We start from the raw sequence: 22186 nt of genomic DNA, 5'->3' as shown, positions 1-22186 counted from the left end.
TTAGCTTCATCTTCTTAGAGAGTTGGAAAAGCCAAATTCCAAGAAATGTTGGAAAAATGTATTTCTAGAGATGGAATAAGTGGCCTGAACATGTCATTTAAGAAAAAAGTGAAGAGGTGTCAAATATGGGAAAAAAGAAGGCGTGCAGAACATTATTGTATGAAAATTTGGCAATTCTAAAACGAGGCTAAATGTTAAAAAAGAAAAAAAAAAGTTAGGGACGTTTGTTGAGCCATTTTTGTCATTAGAAGCAGATGAAAAGAAAGCATTCTGACTTGGGCACATGCTCACAAATAAGAAGTACTATTACGGGGCCCAAAGCTGGGATGCTGGAGGTCCGTTGCTAATGTATTTAATTGGATGAAATGCTGTAAGAGTTTGAGGGATAGTTGGGATTGGAACAGCAAACAGAGTTGAAGTTTGAAGTGGTTTACTATGGCTGTTAGGTGAAACGTGTTGGTGATTCTTGTCATTGTTAGTTAGTGCAATTTTTCTGGTTTGCAACTTGTGCATACCTGAGCTTTGCTTCTAAGGTCCTTTGTAGGTACACCTCCTTTGTATATGGCTTATATATCTTATATGCATATTTTTTGGCATTTAAAAAAAAGTAGAAGAGTGACATGCTAAGAATTGCCAGAATGTGGAAATTTGGAGATAACTGATCCAGAATGTGGATCAGGACCACATCCCTGAGATGTTTGATATATACCAAACTTGGCCCTATTGATCATCTTGTAGAATGCAAAATAACTTTATGATAATGCCAAAACATAAAATTAATACATAGATGGGTGAAAATAAATTTAGAAGAAAAGGAAGTAATATTTACAAAGCATACACAAAAGTTTTTAAAGTAGAAACAAGGCTAGGCTTCAAATATCTTTAAGATTTTCCGAATGCCTACCTCAATCACACACAGGTCGGCTTAAAATTAATTATAGTTCACTTAAAGTAACCGAGGTTAACTTTAAAGTAACTATAGTTACTAAACTAAAGTTACTTAATGAGAAAAACTAATTAGAGTTTATGAAACCATGATTATCTTACAATTATGAACTGACAAGTTTAACATCTACTTTTTTACTAAAACACATTATTGGTATGAAGCATGATCTTCTTTGTCTTGACTCTTAGATTCTCTTGCTCTAAAACTTCAATCAAATATGCCGTAGCAATCATCTCCATTATCTTAAAGACAATTACTAGTAGTGGCCTGAGGAGTTGATGTGGCCTCTTCCTCTCTTGAAGACAGTTACTAGTATTGGTTTGAGAGGACCAAAAATGATTGTAGAGAAATTGGAAGGACTAAAAATGTTGTAATATTCACGCATTGGCTTTTATATCTGACTGGGATTGTCATCTGCATAAATAAAAAACGTTAAATAAGTATTATAATGTCACATAACCATTTTAAATCAATCAAACTTTGTCAAGAATGAAAGAAGATGAATTTTTTTAGGATCGGGATCAAAAACATATTTAAGAAATTATGTAGGGAAAAAATATTTAAACAATAAAATTCCAATCAACATTAAATTTAATAAATTATTTACTAATTAAACTACTTTTCATGATCTTAAAAACAATTTTTAATGTTTTTCAATGAAGAATTTTATCATTTTTTGAAAGGAATTTTTAATATCATTGAGATTTCTATTATTGAACTCAAATCTATAAAATGTATTTTTTAATTATACATTTTTATAAAAGTACCTCGTGGAAAAATACTTACTGATAAGTGATAACAATTTAATAAATAAATAAATGACTATATAGAAGACCTAATTTGGTTTCCAAAGACTGCCCAGGAATCGAACCCTGGACTAGATGGTTAAAGAGCACAACTATCTACCAGTCGTGTTACACCTTGTTGGTATTTCATTTTTTTTTAAACAAGTACTCTTAAGAGAATTATTTTTTGGTACATCAGAAAGATAAATTATATTCGTCTGGAATCGATCACTGGACCTCTATCTATCCAACTCATGTCCCCCCAGCTACTGCCCCTTGAGCTATCCTACCATGACACTCTGAAGAGAAATTAAACTCTTTTCTTAATAAAAATGTGAAAAACTTAATTAATTCTTAACTTTTTTTTCCCTTTTTCCCTTTCTTAGAGCATCTCCAATGGAAACCTTATTTTGAGACCTTAAAATAAGATCCGGATCTTATTAGATCCCACCATTGGAGCTATCCTACATGGCATGAGATCTTAGCAAAAGCTAAGATCCGTGCCTTAGCTCAGGTACTCTTAAATGTGAGATCTTAAATAAAATAATATTTTTTTTCTCTCCTTCAATACTATAATCAAAGTGAAAATTAGGGAGAGAAATAAATAATATAAATATATTGGGTACCGTAGGTCCAGTCAAAAGTAAAATAAGATCTCAACCACTAGAGTGAAATGTGCATAAAGACCTTATGAGTGTTTTAAATCCTATGTGGCAATTTAGACCTACGAAAATTGAGTTAAGTCCCAAAATAAGTTCCTAATATTGGAGATGCTATTAGGAAAGAGTTAGGAAAATGAAAAGAAGAATCTGGAAAAAGCAAGTCAAACCCATGTCTTCACCACAAGACCAGAACTCTCTAGTTGGTTCAAACTGTCTGGTGATGTTTCAAATCCTTAAAGCTAAACCACCCTCCTTCTCCTTCCACTTCTACTCTCTTCTCGATTTTTCTCCATGCTTCCTTCCTCCCTTTATATCTCACCCTCTCACCATTCCCATGCATTGCAACGTGATCATTCATTCACATTAACATTCCCATTCAACAAACATTCACATTCACATTCACATTTAACTCAATATCTCTACTCTGTCTCCATTACCTGAGAACAAGGTAGCATCCATCCATGGCTTCCAAGGCAGAAGGAAAAGCTATCGGCATTGACCTCGGCACCACCTACAGCTGCGTCGGCGTATGGCAAAACGACCGCGTCGAGATCATAGCCAACGACCAAGGCAACAGAACCACCCCTTCCTACGTCGCATTCACCGACACAGAGCGTCTCATCGGAGACGCAGCCAAGAACCAAGTCGCCATGAACCCGCAGAACACTGTCTTCGACGCCAAACGCCTCATCGGCCGCAGATTCTCCGACCCATCTGTGCAAAGCGACATGAAACACTGGCCTTTCAAGGTGGTTCCCGGCGCCGGCGAAAAACCCATGATCGCCGTCAACTACAAAGGCGAACAGAAGCAGTTTTCAGCTGAAGAGATTTCTTCAATGGTGCTGACAAAAATGAGGGAAATCGCAGAGGCTTTCTTGGGGCAGAGTGTCAAGAACGCGGTGGTTACTGTCCCTGCTTACTTCAATGATTCGCAGAGGCAAGCCACGAAAGACGCCGGCGCCATTGCTGGACTCAACGTGCTGCGGATTATCAATGAGCCAACTGCTGCTGCAATCGCTTATGGTTTGGACAAGAAGGCTTCGAGCAGCGGCGAGAAGAATGTGCTCATCTTCGACCTCGGTGGTGGCACGTTTGATGTTTCTCTCCTCACCATTGAGGAAGGGATTTTCGAAGTGAAGGCTACTGCAGGGGACACCCATTTGGGAGGTGAAGATTTTGACAACAGGCTTGTGAGTCACTTCGTTGCAGAGTTCAAGAGGAAGCACAAGAAGGATATCAGTACCAATGCTAGAGCTTTGAGAAGATTGAGGACTGCTTGTGAGAGAGCCAAGAGGACTCTATCTTCGACTACTCAGACAACCATTGAGATTGATTCTCTTTTTGAAGGGATTGATTTCTATTCAACTATTACAAGAGCGAGGTTTGAGGAGTTGAACATGGACTTGTTCAGGAAATGCATGGAGCCTGTTGAGAAATGTTTGAGAGACTCCAAGATTGATAAGAGCAATGTTCATGATGTGGTTCTTGTTGGTGGATCAACTAGGATTCCAAAAGTGCAGCAATTGCTTCAGGATTTCTTCAATGGGAAAGAGCTTTGCAAGAGTATCAACCCTGATGAGGCTGTTGCATATGGAGCTGCAGTGCAAGCTGCTATTCTGACAGGTGAAGGGAATCAGAAAGTTCAGGACTTGCTTCTTCTTGATGTTACCCCTCTCAGCCTTGGAATTGAAACTGCTGGTGGTGTGATGACAGTGCTGATTCCAAGAAACACAACAATACCCACCAAGAAAGAACAGATTTTTTCTACTTACTCAGATAATCAACCTGGAGTTTTGATTCAGGTGTATGAAGGTGAGAGAGCAAGAACCAAAGACAACAACCTTTTAGGGAAATTTGAGCTTGCTGGCATCCCTCCAGCGCCAAGAGGAGTTCCTCAAATCAATGTCTGCTTCGACATTGATGCGAACGGTATTCTGAATGTTTCTGCTGAGGATAAGACTGCAGGGGTGAAGAACAAGATCACCATCACCAATGACAAGGGGAGGCTGAGCAAGGAGGAGATTGAGAGGATGGTGCAGGAAGCAGAGAGGTACAAGGCAGAGGATGAGGAGGTGAAGAAGAAGGTTGATGCCAAGAACGCTTTGGAAAACTATGCTTATAACATGAGGAATACAGTGAAAGATGAGAAATTTGCAGGGAAATTGGATGCTGGAGATAAGCAGAAGATTGAGAAGGCTGTTGATGAGGCAATTGAGTGGCTTGACAGGAATCAGCTGGCAGAAGTGGAGGAATTTGAGGACAAATTGAAAGAGTTGGAGGGATTGTGCAACCCAATTATTGCCAAGATGTATCAAGGTGCTGGTGGAGATGTGCCTATGGGTGGTGCAGGTGACATTCCTAATGGTGGCTATGGAAAATCGTCTACTGGTGGCACTGGTGCTGGGCCTAAGATTGAAGAAGTTGACTAAAATGGGAATCGTCAGTATTTTGTCCTCTAAACATGTTCTTGTTTATGTTTTTTTTTTTTTTTTTGATAAGCATGTTCTTGTTTATGTAATGCCTTCTACAGTTTTCTTTTACTTGAGTGGTTTTGGCAGGTCAATTAGTAATGTTTTCTAGGTGAGTTTGAATTGTATGATTTCAGAGTGATTATGGAGAAATGATCATCTCAGTTGTAAACAAAATTGATAGTATATTTTATGTTAATTGACCTTTTATTTTCATTTTGGAAATTGTTCGTCAGGGTCTTGTGCTGTATTCTGCTTCTCCAAGTAATTTACCAAACAATTAGTGACTTAACAGAAACTCTAATTGGTTGGACTATAAGTTTAAAATGCTTTGCTATAATCCTCATTTCTTAGGAAAGTAGTAATGCTACCTGTGTGCTTTAGTGGATTACTTTAATGATTTGATGTAACCGTTTGATAGAGACTTACATGAAGAAGTGTTGTCATGTTCTCCTTTTCTTTAATGGTCACAATCTACAGTGATCATATAATTCTCTTTACATGTGATCATATAATTTCAAAATCAAACTCATCCATGAAAATTGGTGGGCACTTTTGAATTATTTGCTAAAAGAACAGAAAACAGTCAATAATAACCAACAGTAGAAGATGTAATTCCAAGAGATGAGGCAAAAGTTCTAGTTGTTTTCTCAATAAGGTATCTCTTGAGACGATCCAAGTCATATGCTGCATCAAACATGGTAGGTCTTGTAGAAGGTGACTCCTGTGTGCACAGGATCCCCAGCTAAGTTAACGCCCCAATTGCAAGTTCCCAAATCTTCTTCACCTCCTGAGATTTGATCTCCTAAGGCCATCACCAAACCAAGGTCTAACACTTTCCCTAAGCTTCCATTATAGTGACTCTTTACCCACTTGTGCAGACTTAGTCCTCCAACAAACATGTCATCTGTTTATCTTTTCCTAGTCACCATCTCACGTACTAGAATGCCAAAGCTGTACACATATCCTTTTGTTTATGTATTGGACCCAAATCCATATTTGTATGAGAAAAAGTTATTGAGAAAGCTTCATAAATATTTATAGCAAACAGCAAGATAAATAGGAGTTTTATCTTACTGGAATGAATGTTGTGTAACAAACTTTGTGTAGTTGGTTTGATATTGTGACAAATTTAGCCTAAATTACAATGTATTCATGTTATATGTTAATATGTCTCATAGACTGCACGCATTACCTGGTGCAATGTATCCAATGGATCCACGCAACAAATTAGCAGAAGAGTTCACCATGCTAGCAACGACCACACCTTGTGATCCAGAAATCAGAAACTAGAGCTGTCATGTTATCATTGGGAAGTACGTTGCCTGGTTTTAGATCACAGTGTTTGTCTCTGACTGGGGAGTGATGATGCAAGTAGGCCATCCCTTCAGCTATGTGCCTATGTCACTGAAAATATTCACCCTCTAGATGATACTCAAGTCTGGTAATCCAGAAGGAGGATAAAGGAGGTTCTCCAAACTCCCATTGGCCATGTATGGTAGAACCAGAGCCTAGAAGTCAGGTAAACTGCATGCTGTGGTAATTCTTATAAGATTTCTGCGCCTCATCGTCTTCAAAACTTGAAATTCTCTGTTAAAGGAGCTATTGGTGAAATTCCCAGATTGCATATGCAGCACTTAGACTGATATTGGTGTCCCATTTAGAAGAACTCCCCTGAAGACATGTCCAAATCTAGCTGATGCAACTATTCTCTGAATGTCAAATCCTCCTGTAGCATCTGATAACTCCTTATATGTGATTCTTGGGAAGTTAGCTATCAATTTTGGTCTAACTTGTATTTTAGCCTTAGGAGAGGAGATGATTTCTTTAACACGGTTGCATCCAATCATGCAGCAAACTGCTGACAAGAAAGTTTATAGGAAGATTACTGATATGAATGCGATCAAGAATCAACTACAGTGAAACTACTGTCTCCTTTGAGAGCACAAGGATATGCCTGTAATGTTCCCACATAAATGTTGACACTGAATTGAAGATGCCCCCAGAGGGAATCATTCCTTCCAGGTTGTTGAATGGTAAATTGAGGAAAGTAACTGTGTCAATTTCACCAAGTGTTTCTAGTATGCAGCCAGATAATTGATTTGAAAAGACATCAACGGATTGGAGGTTCTTCAGATCACCTAAGCATTGTGGTAGCTCAACTGGAAGAAGGCTGTTTGAAAAATTAATCACTGAAACAGCAATGCAGCTTGAAAAATTAATCTTGATTTCTTTTTCTTTTGGTTTTAGTTCATGGGAATACAATTTTTTTTTGTTACTATTATTATTATGATTACTGTTATGCTTGTATAACAACGATCGTTTAATGTTCTCCTTTGATATTGTTAATGGCCTCATCCAGTTTCATGTAATGGGTGGGATGTAGGAGTTAGTATGTAGTAGTGAGACATTTTACATTTTTATCTTAAGAAGTACTGAGACATTTTCTTAACAGAATTACAGACTATTGCATTTTATATTATGCCGATAGCATATTATCAACTAACTCACTTCTAGATGTTTACAATGGTGTACACTGTGTGCCTTTATTTTTTAGTGGCAATCTTTCCTTGTTATCTTGAATTACTTCACTTACAGAATGATATGGAACAAAGACTTAAAGTAGACACAGGTTATGCATGATGATGAGTACATGATTGTGCTGTGAGGTTTATACTTAACACCCCTCTTGCTACTTACAACTTACTGATCACTTTCCCTCCCCAACCTAACAAAAGATTAAGGAAAGGGAAGATAGAATAATCAGAGTAAAATATGTTAATTCTCCTCTCATCCTGCAAAATTTTGGGCTTCACACAATTTTCATAGGTAGCCCGAACTCACCCCTCAAATATGAACATGCTCCAATTTTTAAGTCTTCATCTCTTTTACCAATTCAACATACCACAACATTTGACCATAAATAAAACATACCACAACATGGCACTAGAAATCCCTCCCTCCATTGCAGAAAACTTTCTTATTGCAACAGAATTTGGTTACCATGCTTCTTCTACATGAAGCAAAAAAATCATAAGTATATCCATCATGATCACCTCCAACAAAGCAATCTGCATTGGTGAATGACCACGTGAAATATTTCAGTATTGATGCTAAAAACTACCGTGCATGAACTTCAACCTAAAATTTAAATATCATATGTGCCTACACATATTTAGTTGGTGAAAGCAAATTTGCTAGGTGTTGCCTATTAGACACTTGAAACACTTCTACATACTAATCAGAAAGATGGTAGCTTCTCTAACATGATTTTTCTTGTTCTATTCATTAGAATCATTGTTCGTGTATTTACATTCTTGATCTTAATAAGAGCTACTCTTATAATTTCTCCCTTCATACAACATAGTCATAATATATGTTTGTTGAAATTCTATAAAGCTTTATATTACTTTATAATCAAAATAAATTATTTTTAATATTTCAAAAACATAAAAACATTCAATAATTAAAACAATGGCTTAATTACAATTTTGATCCCTTAGTTTGAATCATATGTGATTTTGGTCCCCTTATTTTTTTAGCTAATCAAATCCTTTAACTTTTCAAATTAAACAAAGTTGGTCATTCTTTTCAAATTTTATATGCATTAAAGACATTCAATCTTCACTTTCTTTTTATAAAATTTAGTTTCAAGATGTGAGAAATTGAGATTTTTTCATTTATTGAAATTTAATATTTTTTGTTTTTTTTTTTTACATCGGAAAGATAAATTGCACCCTCCAGTGATTGATCCCTGAACTTCCCCCACCCAACCTATATGTCCATTAACTCTTACCATTTGAGCTATCATTTGGGGACATATTTTTTGTGAGTTTTGAATAATGTCTAAAATAATTAAATCGATTTAATTTATGAAGTTTTTTATTTATTTCTAGGGTTTTAAGTAAAATAATAATGATAAAGATACTTGATTTGCAATTATAAAGTTGAGAGACTAAATTTGCTCAAAAGTTATTTAAGCTGAAATAACACAATGTTCAAACTAGATGACAAAAAGTAGAATTAAGCCAATAAAATCATTTATGTGGCTAATAAATTAAAGGGATAGATTGGCAAATAATAATAAATAAATTTTAAAACATATCAAAATTGCTCTCAAATTTTCTTAAAATTTCCAACAATTAAAACCAAATTTTATAGGAATTTTTATGTATTTGAATGTAATAATGTTACATATTAAGTTTCAAAAATAACGTTACATAATTAGATATCGTCCATAGGTAACAAAAATCCTGATCCTGTTTCAGATTATCACTTTTGCATGAGTCATGTGCAAAGGATCATGATTCATGACTATCTACTATCTAGTTTCTTATTTACCATTAACTAATTAAACAATTCATTGTTTTCATCCACATTCAACAACTTGGGACTTTTTTTTTGGGACTCACATTCAACAACTTGGATCCTCCGAAAGCATATTCTGCCCAAACACGTGGAGTAAGAAAAATTGATCATCAATTTTCCTTCATCGCCTTACTTCCTCATAAAATATTTGTTTTTCTCATTTTATCAATTTGTTTCATTGCTCCAAAGGTCATTCCTAAGCAAACAAATAACTTTTTTATTGGAAAAGAATAGACAAGGAAGGAGGTAAGACAGGGTCCACATAAACAGTCATGGAAATTTTCACCCAACTGTGAAATCTCAACCGTTGAAAGAAGAATGATCTGACCATCTTGGTCCCAGACAATTATCAGCATATGCTTGTAACTTAACTTGTAAGGTTGTTGATGACCTTTTGGATGGTTTGGTTGGTACTTGGTGGCAAAGATCAAGGAGAAAAGCCAAACAGCACCTCCTAAGAAATCTCTCTCTCTTCTTTCTTTATGCCAGTGTTGAAGTTGTGAGCTTGAAGCATCTGGTTCTGCGTTTTTATCCTTGTATGGAAATTCGTGGTAGAGACAGGAAAATGGTTATGGATGATGCTTTGAATGCTTTCTCTCCTGTCTCAACCCCTAGATTTGACTGGAAATCCAGAAGGAGATCAGGTACCTCCTTGTTCTTAACTTCAACTATGATTTTCTTATGTATCAACTTTAATATTCTTGGTGATTTTTGCATGGAATTTGCTAAATTTACTAGCTTACTAGTAATTTTTCTTGCAAATATTTTATCTGTGAATTAGTATAGTTTTTGGAACTGAGATTTTCCTTTCTCAATTGTCAATTTAACTCTCTTTCTGTAACTAAGATTGGTTTCTACTTTCTACACTTTTTTGCAAAATTATCCACTGTTACAGAGAAAGAGAGAAGCGTACAACTGGGGTTAACAGTTGGTGTGACTTTAATGTTACGTTGCTTCATTTGCAATAATTGGTTTACTGAACTCCGGCTCTGTCTTGTTATCAATTAGGATCCAAATTTGTTATCATGAAAAAAGAAAAGATGAAATTAATTTCTTTGAGTGATTATTTGCTTACAATTATGAGCTAACACTATCATTTTGATGAAATAATATAATAAAGCAACACGACAATTTGAAGAATCTTATGAAAGTTCGTGTGATTCTAGAAATTGGTGATATATTGAATTGTGTGAACTGTGAAGGACAAGGGAAAAGATGCATGTGGCTATTGGGATTTGGGATAGTGTAGGCATCATCTTTTATTAAATTATGGGACACCTCACCCTGCATCCCTCCAAACAAGCCTTTCCAATGTAGCCTCCTGCTTGGTTTCCTTGCATTTCTGACCTTTCAATTTTACTTTGTCACTGTCTCTATGCGACACTTGAGGGTGTAAAATTGAGCTGTGCAACTAAACACTACTCCAAGCTCTTGAATCCTACTAGTATTTGAAGTGCTGTTTGCCCTAGGAAAAAGTCAATTTTAGGTTGAGATAACTTATTTAAGTAAACTTATCAAATTAGCTTATAAATAGGTGTTTACCTTCATGTGATAAGCGTTTATAGCTATAAGCACTTAACTAAGTTGTTTACCCCACACACTTGATCACTCAAGTGCCGTTTTACTCTGATTTATATCTAGTAATCTTGGCATGTCAAATCTCTGCTCTTAGAGCAAGGCATCAGTTGAGACTAGGAGCTCATGCCTTGAGTACCCCCCTTTCAAATTTCAGTATCCCATAGTATAGCTTCTTATTAGTAGTTTTAACTTCTTTTAGTTGCCTTATTAGTATTGGCTTATGTATTATTTAAGCAATGATGATAGTTCATGAACCATATTTGAAGTAATTATTGGGTATATATTTGTTGAATGCAATGGATATACCTACTTTGGTGAACAATTTATAGCAATTGGAGTCTTCGTTTTTAATCTTTATGCTAAACAAATGCTTCTATTAGTTGTGAAAATTTACTGTCTCTAAATGAGTTGCAAAAAGAATTGTAACTTGTTAACCACAGCTAGCGGGAGGAACTTAGAGGTATCGGTAGACACTGCTAAAACACCACCCACCAAGCAGGAAGATACTCCTCCTCCTAATGTGGAGATGCAGGACGCATCAGCGGTTACTGAGCTTGAGCTTTCTGAGCGTCGAAAGGCCTTGTTTGAACCATTAGAACCTATAAAGAACATCAATGGCCGACGACCCTCTGCTGAGTCTCTGCTTCCTCCCCCTGATTTTGACGCCGCAAACTATCCAAAGGGATGGCTCATCGGAAAGAAGCGAAAGCTTGTCAATGTGGATGTCGTTGAAAGCATGCGAAGGATTGCCATCCAAGAAATGAACAGAAAGGTTTCTTTCCAAATCCGTTCCAAGTTTCTTCAAATACCTTAACTTCTAAGCTAAGACAGAACTATAAGCCTGAGGTATTTGCTGATTGGTTTTTCTTCTTTGTTGCAGGACAGGGAAATTGACGGGCTAAATGAACAACTTGATGAGGATTCACGATGCCTTGAGCACTTGCAAATCCAGCTTGTGGAAGAACGAAGCAAACGTGCTCGAGTGGAAAGAGATAATGCAATGCTGCAAGAGCAAGTGAACATGCTTATGAACATGTTACAAGAAACTGAGCCAATGGGAGATGAAGATCAAGACCAAGAAGAACCTTAAACTGTATCATACCCCTTTTGAGCTTGTGTGTATTAAAATTCTTTATTAGACTTTGCCCAGAATGTTTGTTAGGTTGGGCGTATCATGTTTTTACAGTGATTAGAGTGCATAATAGTTATATGGGCTATGGAGACAACCAAACGCTACTTGAAACTATTTATATGTCTTAAATAAAAAATTGTATATCTTTTAGTATGTGTCTCTGTTAATTTATTTGATGTTGGATATTTCTTTCTCAGCTAAATGATAACATATTATCATATATAATTTTCCAAGTTGATTCTGTGATTAGTAGAATAATGATGCAAGTCAAAGATCATATTCATCTACTGTTCTGGTATCATTAGGTATAGGATTTCTTTCACACAAAAGTTCTACATGTTATTCTCTTATATTGTTCAACTGAAAATACAAAGTGTGCCATAATCTCGGACGGGATTCTTCATCAATGTGAATTTCCGAATCCCATTGAGTTGAGGTAACAGAGATCACATACAATATTCACACTGTTGAAAGACTACATAAGTATTTTTGTGATGATGTTTTCAAGCTTTAGTAGATCATATTACACTATCTAACTTGATTAACAGAGTCCTCTGGCATGGGAAATAAAAAGTGAGGCAGAGAAGCAATCCTTGGAAGATTATGAAGCAAATCACCAGCTGATTCCTTCCTTGACATGCCTATTCCCTGGTTGCTGCCAGAAGCATCATCTGGCTGACATTCCAAATCAATCACCTTGTTTTTGCATGGTGACAATCGAGTTTGAGTGGAGTTACTCTCACCAACTTCTCCAACCTTATTTACATCAAAAACATTATTACCATGTCTCATGGTTTTGTCCTCTGCTGTTGGAGGGTCCTTCTGCAGAAGGCTGTATAGTGAGTTCACCCTTGACATGACAAACTTTTCATCAGAGGCTGGTGTGAGCTGAGAGTCATTGAATAAGTATTGTGTAAATTCCTCCAACATGGCATACTGGCTGTCACCACCAAATTTCGAATTCTCAGATGTCATCTGTGTTGAAATGCAATGTCCAATGTGGTTTACAAGATCATCCATCGACATTGAAGGGTGAAGTCCAGGCAATTTTATCTGATCCAAATTACTAAGAAACTTCAAAGTTTCAGCTCCTCTGCTCCTGAAATCTTTAATTGCATGGCTGTTCATCACTGCACATGATAACCAAAGCAAATAAAGCCAAAAGGAATTGCTAAAAAGGTGCATTCACTATCATGATACATTAATCAATAGATATCAAAGAAAATCCACAGCCATTACCTGTGCTAGGTGAGGTAATTTCTTGGGAAACATTTTCAACAGCTTTACCCATAAGATTATGTTCACTTCTAGAGGAAGATGATTGAACTGCAGATCCTGATTCCACTTCATGCAATCCAAACAAACTAGGTTGCTCTTCACTTTTACTATCAAAACCATCACTGGATTCAATGTGATCATGAATTGCAGTTCCAGATTCAAAATATGGAGATTCCAACACCAGCTCTGGTTGTTGGCTCAGAAAGTTGAGACGGGGATCACACTGAATCAGTTTCTCAAAGTGCTTGCCTAACAAACCTTGGGGGCACTGCATAAAATGTCGCCTGTGACAATTCAAGGAATCATATCATATCACCAACAAATCATACTGAAACAACCTGAATACCAGAAGAACACCACTTGTATAATACAATTAGTACCTCTGTATGCTGGCCTGTCCACCAGTAAAGTCTGATGTTGCTTGCCACAAGGTATGCTTCCTTGGTTGGGGATTGATCTCTCTAAAAAACAAGGGTCTTCTTGCCAGCTAGAAGAAACAGGAACACCAACTTAGCATGATACCAACAAAACAAGCATGCATTAACAACACCGTTACAATAAAAAGTTCAACAAAATGGATGCTTACCACTACTTCAAGAGTTCCTGGTGCATCCTCAGGGTAGTTTGCTTTGAGGGCCATGATATCAGACCAAGGAATCTCAATCTTATTCTTAAGACAACCATCAAGTACTTCCCACACGAGCTTATGTTTTGCAAAGTAACATTTTGCAACCAAGTCCCCTTCGTACCTAGACTTGTACTGCAAGGACACAACCACCAAAATTACCACAAACAGCACATCACATCACATCAATTTTTGTATCATTACCTAATTCAGCAAAACTATAAACATACCTCCCAAGTACCAATTTTCAAAACAGTACCAGGAAAATTGGAAGCCTTGAGCTTAGAATCCGCAGCAGCACCACCACCAGAACCCTTCTGATCTCCCATTCTGGAGTCATGCTGCTGGGAAAGCCTCATCTGAATCAAATCCAAAAGTGAAGGACTCTTCCTGAGACGCAAACCAAGAGGACTAGGCTCATCAAGAGGATTGTAAAAACCTTGTGGAACTCCAAGGGTATCATCATCGCTTGAATCACACTGTTTCAAAACAAAACAAACCAAGCAGATAAAAATGAGAAAAAAGAGGGTTTAGAGATAAAAAAAACAAAACCACCCCAAAAATAGAAAGCGAGAAAATCATACAGGGTATAACAGAAAGATTCAGATTTTAACAGAAAATGAAACCTTGGTTGCAGAATCCAACTTGGGTCGTTTATGGGTGAAAAGAAATGGATCTTCATCATCTTGATTCTCCATCTTCACCTTCTTCTTCAAGCAGAGACTATCCATATCAGAAGGCATTAGATGAACCATGTTGTTGAGCTGAATCAGGCGAGAAATTCAAGAGGGAAAAAGCTTCTTCTACTTCTTTCTTCAATGGCAATGGCAATGGCGGGCGCTAACAACAACAAGAAGAAGCCAATCTTTCTTTCTTTCTCTCTCTTCAATGTCACGTGCCGCAGACGAAACGACGCCGTATTTAAAACAAGATAGATACTTCCAGCTAAGACTGAATTTACGAACATACCCTTTATTCAGAACATGACATTGGCATGTTTTGTCGTTTTATGTGGGTAGATTAAGGATTTTGTTCGCAGTGTGAAACGGCGGTGTCGGGTGGATTTGATGGCACGTGGCATTCATGTGCATAATGGATATAGTGTATAGGCCTCGGTTCATGAACCTTCTTTGTTTCTACCGGTAGTTGCGTGACAGGGTGGGATGGACACGTGTAAGGATCTGGTGACACGTAAGCTTGTCAACAAGGTCCCACTCACATATGGGTTTCTTTCTGGATAATGTAACTTGTTAATATTTTATGTTTTTTTTTTCTAAAGGATAAACTTCAGCCTCCAAAGAATGATATCTAGTTGTATTCCTGCCTTTGCAGTGCAGTGGGATTTAATTAAAAATTACATAAAGATGGCATGTAGGTGGTGGGAGAAAAATAAATATGGGTATGCCATGATTTTTAAATGGGAATTCTTGCACACCGTTTGGTGTGTGTTTGGAAAAGTTTTTTAACATAGTATTTTAAACTCAATCCAACTTCAAATCTTTCTTATGTACATACCAACTAAGGTTAAGGATATGTATGTTTTTCTGTTAGACTCTTTTAATGTCTTTTTGGTAGCATGTAAGTGTGTTATCATGTTTGGGTAGTTTGAACTCACTTTTACCTTAACGTGTTTTTGTCTCAAAATTGACATTTAGTTAATTTGACACAATCCTCACTTCTACGTTAGATGAAAGTTGGTTAGTACATTTATATTAAACTTTTATAGTAATTACACATATGAAAGTGTTTTTGATTAATATTATTCAAACAAAATTAATTTATCAAACTTACTTTTCAAATAAACTATCCAAACATAAATCACATTACAACAAACTCACATTTTCTAAACTCTGTTTTGCAAACCCACATTGACTCAAACTTTATTTTGCAAACTGAAATTCAAACACACATTAACACTTCAAACCTCCATTCATATTCCTTTTCATAAATGTTTTAGTTCTGCTCCAGCTCGCTATAAAGTCCTTGAGCCCACATGCGTTTCAGCCGACCAAAAGTCTAACTAAAACACTACTTAACTACTTGTTACAAGACAAGCTGAATGACTCAGAAGACGAAATATAATCTCGGTCAACTCGTAACAAATTAACCATAAGAAGGCCGAGCCACAACGAACTAAAATATGACAACAAAAGAATGCCCATATTCTTGCACAGATCTTGCATCTGAAATTTGAACTTGGGCATTGTACATAGCCCTTTTTTTCTGAATAAAAAGAAGTTATATATAGATCACTTGATTCTCTCCACCTTTATGTGCAATTCTAGCTCAAAACTTCTCTCTATTTTCTAACTTTGAAGTTGAAGTATTTGAAGAGTCTCATTAAAAGTTAAAAAATTATGTTAATTTTTTTATTCTTAGATCATTTTTATACAAATTTTACTAACTAGTATTTAGCCCGTTTGTCCGTGCGATGCACGGATAAATTTTTACGAACTCTACTGCTAATTATAACAATTGACTAATGCAATGCACAATTGACTAATGCAATGCACAGATAATTAATCAAACACTTATATGTTATTATTATGTTATGTTTATGTCTAGTTTCGCCCAAGCAAACACCCCAAACACATTAGCAGGAGATGTTGGTAAAAATGCTTTTAAATTGAGAGAGTGTACTACAATAGAGTCCAGAATTAATTAAATCATATACACTAATTGTTGTAAATTCTTTGGAAAACTTCCTTGAAGACAATGTTCTTTGTAACATCTTGCTCGGCAGTGTCTTCATTGCATATTAATATCTTCAAACCAGATCTACTCTTAACTCTAGAAATAGCAACATACAATTGGCCATGAGAAAAAACCGGCTTTGGTAGATAAACACCAACTTCAGATAATGATTGCCCCTGACTTTTGTTTATAGTCATCGCAAATGATACAATCAGAGGAAATTGTCTTCTTTGAAACTTGATTGGCATGCTTTCATCAGATGGCATTAAATTCATCCTAGTAATATATGCAATCTTTCCAATATGTGTACCCGAAAGAACAGTTGCACCAATTACATTTGGACTCAAGTAGTCAACAATAAGTCTTGTACCATTGCATAAACCTGTAGAAATATCTAGATTTCGCATGAGCATAACAGGTGCACTTTTTTTAAGTACCAACTTGTGATCAGGCATACCAGAACATCTAATATCATTTAAAAATTCAGTGGTTAACCAATCAGCATCAATTCCAATTTCCTCATTAACCTTCCATACTGAATCAGAGCTGAAGTAAGTTGTTTCCTCTCCGGGAAATAATGACAATGCATATTGATTAATAGAATCAACGGCATCCAAAGTTGGAGCAAGTATTGCTTTGTCATAGTAGTATTCAACACAACCTACCTTCTGAAGCATGTCTGGGTAAATTAACTGAACAATGTCTGCAATAGGATTTGATGATTGATGAATTAGTAAATCAGTAGGTATTCGAATATCAGACTCTCCATCATTATAATCACCCAAATTTCCATCACCAACATCTAAAACCCACTTGCTAAAATGTTTAATTCCTTGATCACCTTGAGAGCATGTGTTGTTCATTAGCCTCATATTCTCAGTTAAAGTCAAAACCTTGCAAAATTTCCATAGCCTTGAGGAGTTGATGGTTGACATAACTATCTCTGGCCGCCTACCTTTGGGGATAACAGGTAGGATTTGCCTAAAATCACCTCCAAGAACAACAACCTTCCCACCAAATGGTTTTTCAGAACCACCATTGAGTTTGAACCTCATGATATCCCTCAGGGTTCTATCTAAAGCCTCAAAAGCAAACCGACTAACCATTGGTGCCTCATCCCAAATAATTAGGCTAGCAAGTTGTAAGAGTTCAGCTTTTGGACTTCCTTGTGGTATCCCACAACAGGAATCTTCATTTAAGGAAAGGGGAATAGAGAATAGAGAATGGGCTGTCCGACCACCAGGGAGCAAAAGAGATGCTATTCCACTTGATGCAACATTTAGTATAATCTTTTTCTCCGATCTTAGCTTATAAGTTAAGGTCTTCCATAAAAATGTTTTTCCTGTTCCACCATAACCATACACAAAGAAAAAGCCACCATTGCATTCATTGACAGCTGTTATTATTTCATCATAAACCCTTGACTGACCATGGTTCAACTTGACAATGCATTCATTGTGTAAACGACTCATCTCTACAACATCAAAATTGAGCTCATTGAATATCAATATATTTCCAAACTCATTAAGTGTATTGGCTTGAACCCGAGGCATTCCAGAGTAATCCTTGAGAGATTTTCCATTAACCATTAAAATTTTCTCAATCTCCATTAAACATAAGTCCTTGAGCTTATGTTCTTCAATAACCAAATCTATATATAAATACAATAACAACAATAACTAAACATATTGTAGAAAACACATTTAAAATTTCAATGAATAGCATGAATATATTTAAATTTAATTGCAAAATTGAGGATTGAAAGAAGAATACCTGGTTTGTGATGAGTTTTTCGCAGATTGTAAAGAATTCCATCAGCAAGTGCATTCCATGTTTTATTCCATACGTTCAAAGGATTACTTAGTGTGTTTCCCAATAGGTATGTAACAAATAACTTCCGAACATATTCACCAGATGAAATTTTGGAAACATCATGTATAGCATCAATGAACTCACGATCATCTTTTAACAAACCCATTGCATCGCATGTATCTCGGAAAGTTTCATAGGTGTGGTTCTTATGTGTCTTCAATTGTTCATAACTTGAACAACCCCGTTGATAATTCAATAAAAGTCGCAAGTAATACAACTCGCCAGAACCTGGTGCAACAAAGTTAATTCGCCCAATGGCAAATCCCTTTTTCCTTGGGGTCCATTCTTGTTTATTTTCATCAAATACAAATGCAGAAGGGAAGTCAACATATGTTAGGTCTAAGGCTTCAGGATATTTAGAACATGCTGCCATCCATGCAGTGAACATGCTATTCTTCAATTTGTTTCGTCGAAGGACATTCTTAATTGGTTGTTGTTCCTTAAATAGGATGACTTGTTTTTTTGGCAAGTGGTAGATTAATTTTTTGACAGCTGGCCACTTGAGATGGATTTCAAATGAAAATAGCCTCCATAGAGCTTCACATGGAGACAAGTATCTGCAATCATAATATTGTTTGATCTCATCTACACCTTCATCTTGATCTGTCTTCGACTGTTGGACAGACATTGACATTGTGACCCTATCAACTCCTTTGTTAATATATTTAAATAAGTATTTAATGGAGTTTGATTTGTTGCAATACTCAATGTTGATATGGGCACGATATTTCATCAACAATTTTGGATTATAAGGAACAACAAATCTATTATCCAAGGGAACCCCTTTCCTTATGGTTGTTATTTTGGTATCTCTCCTTCTATATATTGGATAACCATCACTATCAAAGGACGTTGCTGCCACAAACTTTTTTGGAAAAAATTTGGAGCATTTACCATTCTTCATGCAAGGAGAATCTGTGTTGCTCAACCCACATGGACCATGAACCATATAGTTTGATACACATTCAAACAATTCAGGGTAGAGAATAGGGTCTGGCAATTCAGCACATATAACAGAATCAATCATATTAGGAGAACGCAGTTTATTTTCCATGCTAAGCCAAAGTAGAATATGAGCATGAGGCAATCCTCTTTTTTGGAACTCAATGGTGTATGTCCCTAAAATTAATATCATGAGAATGGTAACCAATTTATGTCTTGTTTGTGAAACTATAAATACATGTTAAAAATAAAATATAATATAGTTTCAAAATAAAACATACCTGCGACAGCTTTCCCAAAGAATTCACCCTTCTTTAGATCAGCAACAAATAGATTTAATTTCATATGGAAAACACGGCAAGCCAGATCTGGGCGATCAGAAGCAGTTAATCCATATGGAGAAACATGGCGATCAATTTCTGGCCATTTAGGATTACATGTCATTGTCAAGAACAAATCAGGATAGCCATAAGTTCTACAAATAGCCATAGCATCTTGACAATTATTGAACATGTATCGCCTACCACCCTTGAAAGATGAAGGTAGATATACTTTAGATCCAACAGTGGATGAATTGGTATCACCACGAGATATTGCTTCCTCAATTCCTTCCAAAAAATGTCTTCTGATAGTTGATTGGTTGTTACGGTAGTAATACAACCTTTGAGACTCAATCATTGAATAGCAATCAACAACAAATTGTTGGAATAGACGCCTGGAAAGAAATATTCTGTTGCACTCAAATTTCCTTTCAAAAAGTCTGAAAACTACCCATTCACGCAAAGAAATGTGATCACGCCTTGGATCAGTATTAACATTATGTAAATTGGCAAAATCAATATCCTCAGAGTAACCTTTTTCACCATGTGGGAATAAAAGTGGATATTGTAGTGGAAGGAAGGAAGTGTGGTTTTCATAAATCCTCTGGAATTGACCATGAGTTGTCCGCAAAATAATATCTCGTCCACAGTCAGAGCTATCAAAGTCACCAACTATTAAGGCTGCAACTTCATCTACACTTGGGAGATTGTAGGTTTTTTGATCAACGGAACAATTTCTAAATAACCTCAAAGCAACATTATCAGCATGACCATCTTCAACATAATCACGCACTCTTCTAAATAACTTGGCCAAACGATTGAACTCATCAACCATTTTAATTAAGTCAGAAACCAATTCAGGATCAATGTTACTATTTCCATCGCCACTCCTGTTGTTAGTTAATCATAGTTAAATGAATGAATAAACATATAGATGAATTAAAGCATTTTAGATTAACGTAATAAAATATACAATACCTGAAATGTTTCAATCGGTTCTCAACTTCATTCTTTGTATCATATATATACAATTGAGCAAACTTTGGAGAATGACCTTCTTCTGGGAGCAAACTCCCTATTCGATGGTAATTTTGACCACTAATAACAAATTGGGGAGGACCATGACCATCATTAATATTGGTGACAACTTTACCTCCAATTGAGGTAAAGGCAAACATACTATTATACAACCTAATATTATCAAGGAAATTTCGACTCCTTGGTTCATTGTTGGTAAGCAATCTCAACAATAACTCGGGGGGGTCTTTCAAATATGGAATGGATATTTTGCCTTTAGAACAACAAATAGAGAAGTCAGGGTCAAGCGTGGATTTAGCCTTTTCAGCTCGTTCCAAATCCCATAACATAGCTCCGCAAAACTTACAAATCATATTCATATCCCCAAGATCAACATAATCTGTGATTGTAAAAGAAATATTTAACATGATATTATTTGGATGTATTTATATATTTGAGGAAAAGAAACTTACTTTGTTTTTCAATTTCAATAAAATTGAAATTGGTCTGAAAGTTGTTAGAAGCAACCGTCACTGTAGATTGATTACATGACAATCCTATTTAAAAAAAATAAGATAAACTAAGAACAACAGGGATAATAAGAATTAATTAGCGTAGTACATGTTGAAAAATATAATAAACAAATAAACCAAATAACTTAATCGGTACCAATATAAAAATCAATAAGCTAAGATCAAAAATAGTAAAAATTAGAGTTACAGAGATATTTTTGTTGGCATTATATATAATACAAATTTTATATTTATTAAATTATGTACATATACATACGAATTCTGTCATGCACAGATGAATATAATGAGGTTCAAGTATTTCCTAGTAGTAATATGAATAACTACATACAAATATATAGAACCTAATATGTTACCTGTATTTACAGTTGTATTATTTTGAGTTGAATTATAACTGGAGCTTGCAACTGGTTGAGAGTATTCTGACACTAAAACAAATATTTTGGGAAAATATTACAATTAAACAAATATGTAGTTTAATGTTTATAAAAAAGGAAAAAAAATAATAATGTATTAAAGGTTCAATACTTACTCATATTCGCCCTCCTTCTCTTTGGACGTTGTATATTAGGCTTTCTTGGGGTACATCCACGCTTGTACTTTTTTTGAGTATTTTCTAGCATAATTTAAAATATAAAAAAATAATATAATAAATAAGTATAAGTGTATAACTGTTAAACAAAAAAATAATGATCCAATTTGAAATTATGATATATAGATTAGTATGTAATTTATAATAATGAAATAATTTGATGAAGATCTATGTAAAAAAAATCATCAAGACCTGCTGTGCTTTGAGGGTTATCTTCATATGATAACCGGATCTGGTTAGAGATATCTGTATTTAACAAAAGAAACAATCAATTATTTTTAAACATTATATTTTAAAGCATTACATAATTCACTATAGGTTGAAATAATTTAGAGAAAATGACAATATTAATGGGATGATGAAATAATGGAAAGATT

General features: G+C 35.6%; 4 protein-coding genes across 6 annotated transcripts; 2 read left to right on the top strand and 2 right to left on the bottom strand.

The window, feature by feature from the left end:
- Positions 1-2661: 2661 nt before the first annotated feature.
- LOC130745710 (heat shock 70 kDa protein 4-like) lies at positions 2662-5086 on the top strand. The gene has a single exon (XM_057598075.1). It carries the CDS (start codon positions 2855-2857, stop codon positions 4820-4822), a length of 1968 nt encoding a protein of 655 aa, XP_057454058.1. The 5' UTR covers positions 2662-2854; the 3' UTR covers positions 4823-5086.
- Positions 5087-9547: 4461 nt separating this feature from the next.
- On the top strand, positions 9548-12092 carry LOC130745708 (protein HEADING DATE REPRESSOR 1). Of its 2 annotated transcripts, none has more exons than XM_057598074.1 (3): positions 9548-9873; positions 11226-11579; positions 11688-12092. In XM_057598074.1, exons 1-3 carry the CDS (start codon positions 9817-9819, stop codon positions 11895-11897), a joined length of 621 nt encoding a protein of 206 aa, XP_057454057.1. In that variant the 5' UTR covers positions 9548-9816; the 3' UTR covers positions 11898-12092. The 2 variants fall into 2 exon arrangements, with proteins under 2 accessions (XP_057454057.1, XP_057454056.1); XM_057598073.1 differs by having other exon boundaries at positions 9566-9873; positions 11248-11579.
- Positions 12093-12252: 160 nt separating this feature from the next.
- LOC130745707 (uncharacterized) lies at positions 12253-14742 on the bottom strand. The gene is made up of 6 exons (XM_057598072.1): positions 14469-14742; positions 14073-14321; positions 13804-13977; positions 13598-13704; positions 13179-13501; positions 12253-13069 (listed from the first exon to the last, which is right to left on the bottom strand). Exons 1-6 carry the CDS (start codon positions 14595-14597, stop codon positions 12468-12470), a joined length of 1584 nt encoding a protein of 527 aa, XP_057454055.1. The 5' UTR covers positions 14598-14742; the 3' UTR covers positions 12253-12467.
- Positions 14743-16408: 1666 nt separating this feature from the next.
- On the bottom strand, positions 16409-21074 carry LOC130745706 (uncharacterized). 2 transcript variants are annotated; one of them, XM_057598071.1, is made up of 5 exons: positions 20649-21074; positions 19632-20560; positions 18310-19527; positions 17378-18187; positions 16409-17239 (listed from the first exon to the last, which is right to left on the bottom strand). In XM_057598071.1, exons 1-5 carry the CDS (start codon positions 21065-21067, stop codon positions 16518-16520), a joined length of 4098 nt encoding a protein of 1365 aa, XP_057454054.1. In that variant the 5' UTR covers positions 21068-21074; the 3' UTR covers positions 16409-16517. The 2 variants fall into 2 exon arrangements, with proteins under 2 accessions (XP_057454054.1, XP_057454053.1); XM_057598070.1 differs by having other exon boundaries at positions 16415-18187.
- Between the last annotated feature and the right edge of the window lie 1112 nt (positions 21075-22186).

The sequence above is a fragment of the Lotus japonicus genome, chromosome 3 (assembly GCF_012489685.1).
Source record: "Lotus japonicus ecotype B-129 chromosome 3, LjGifu_v1.2".
Lineage (NCBI taxonomy): Eukaryota > Viridiplantae > Streptophyta > Magnoliopsida > Fabales > Fabaceae > Lotus > Lotus japonicus.
This window is presented reverse-complemented; position numbering and strand designations above follow the sequence as displayed.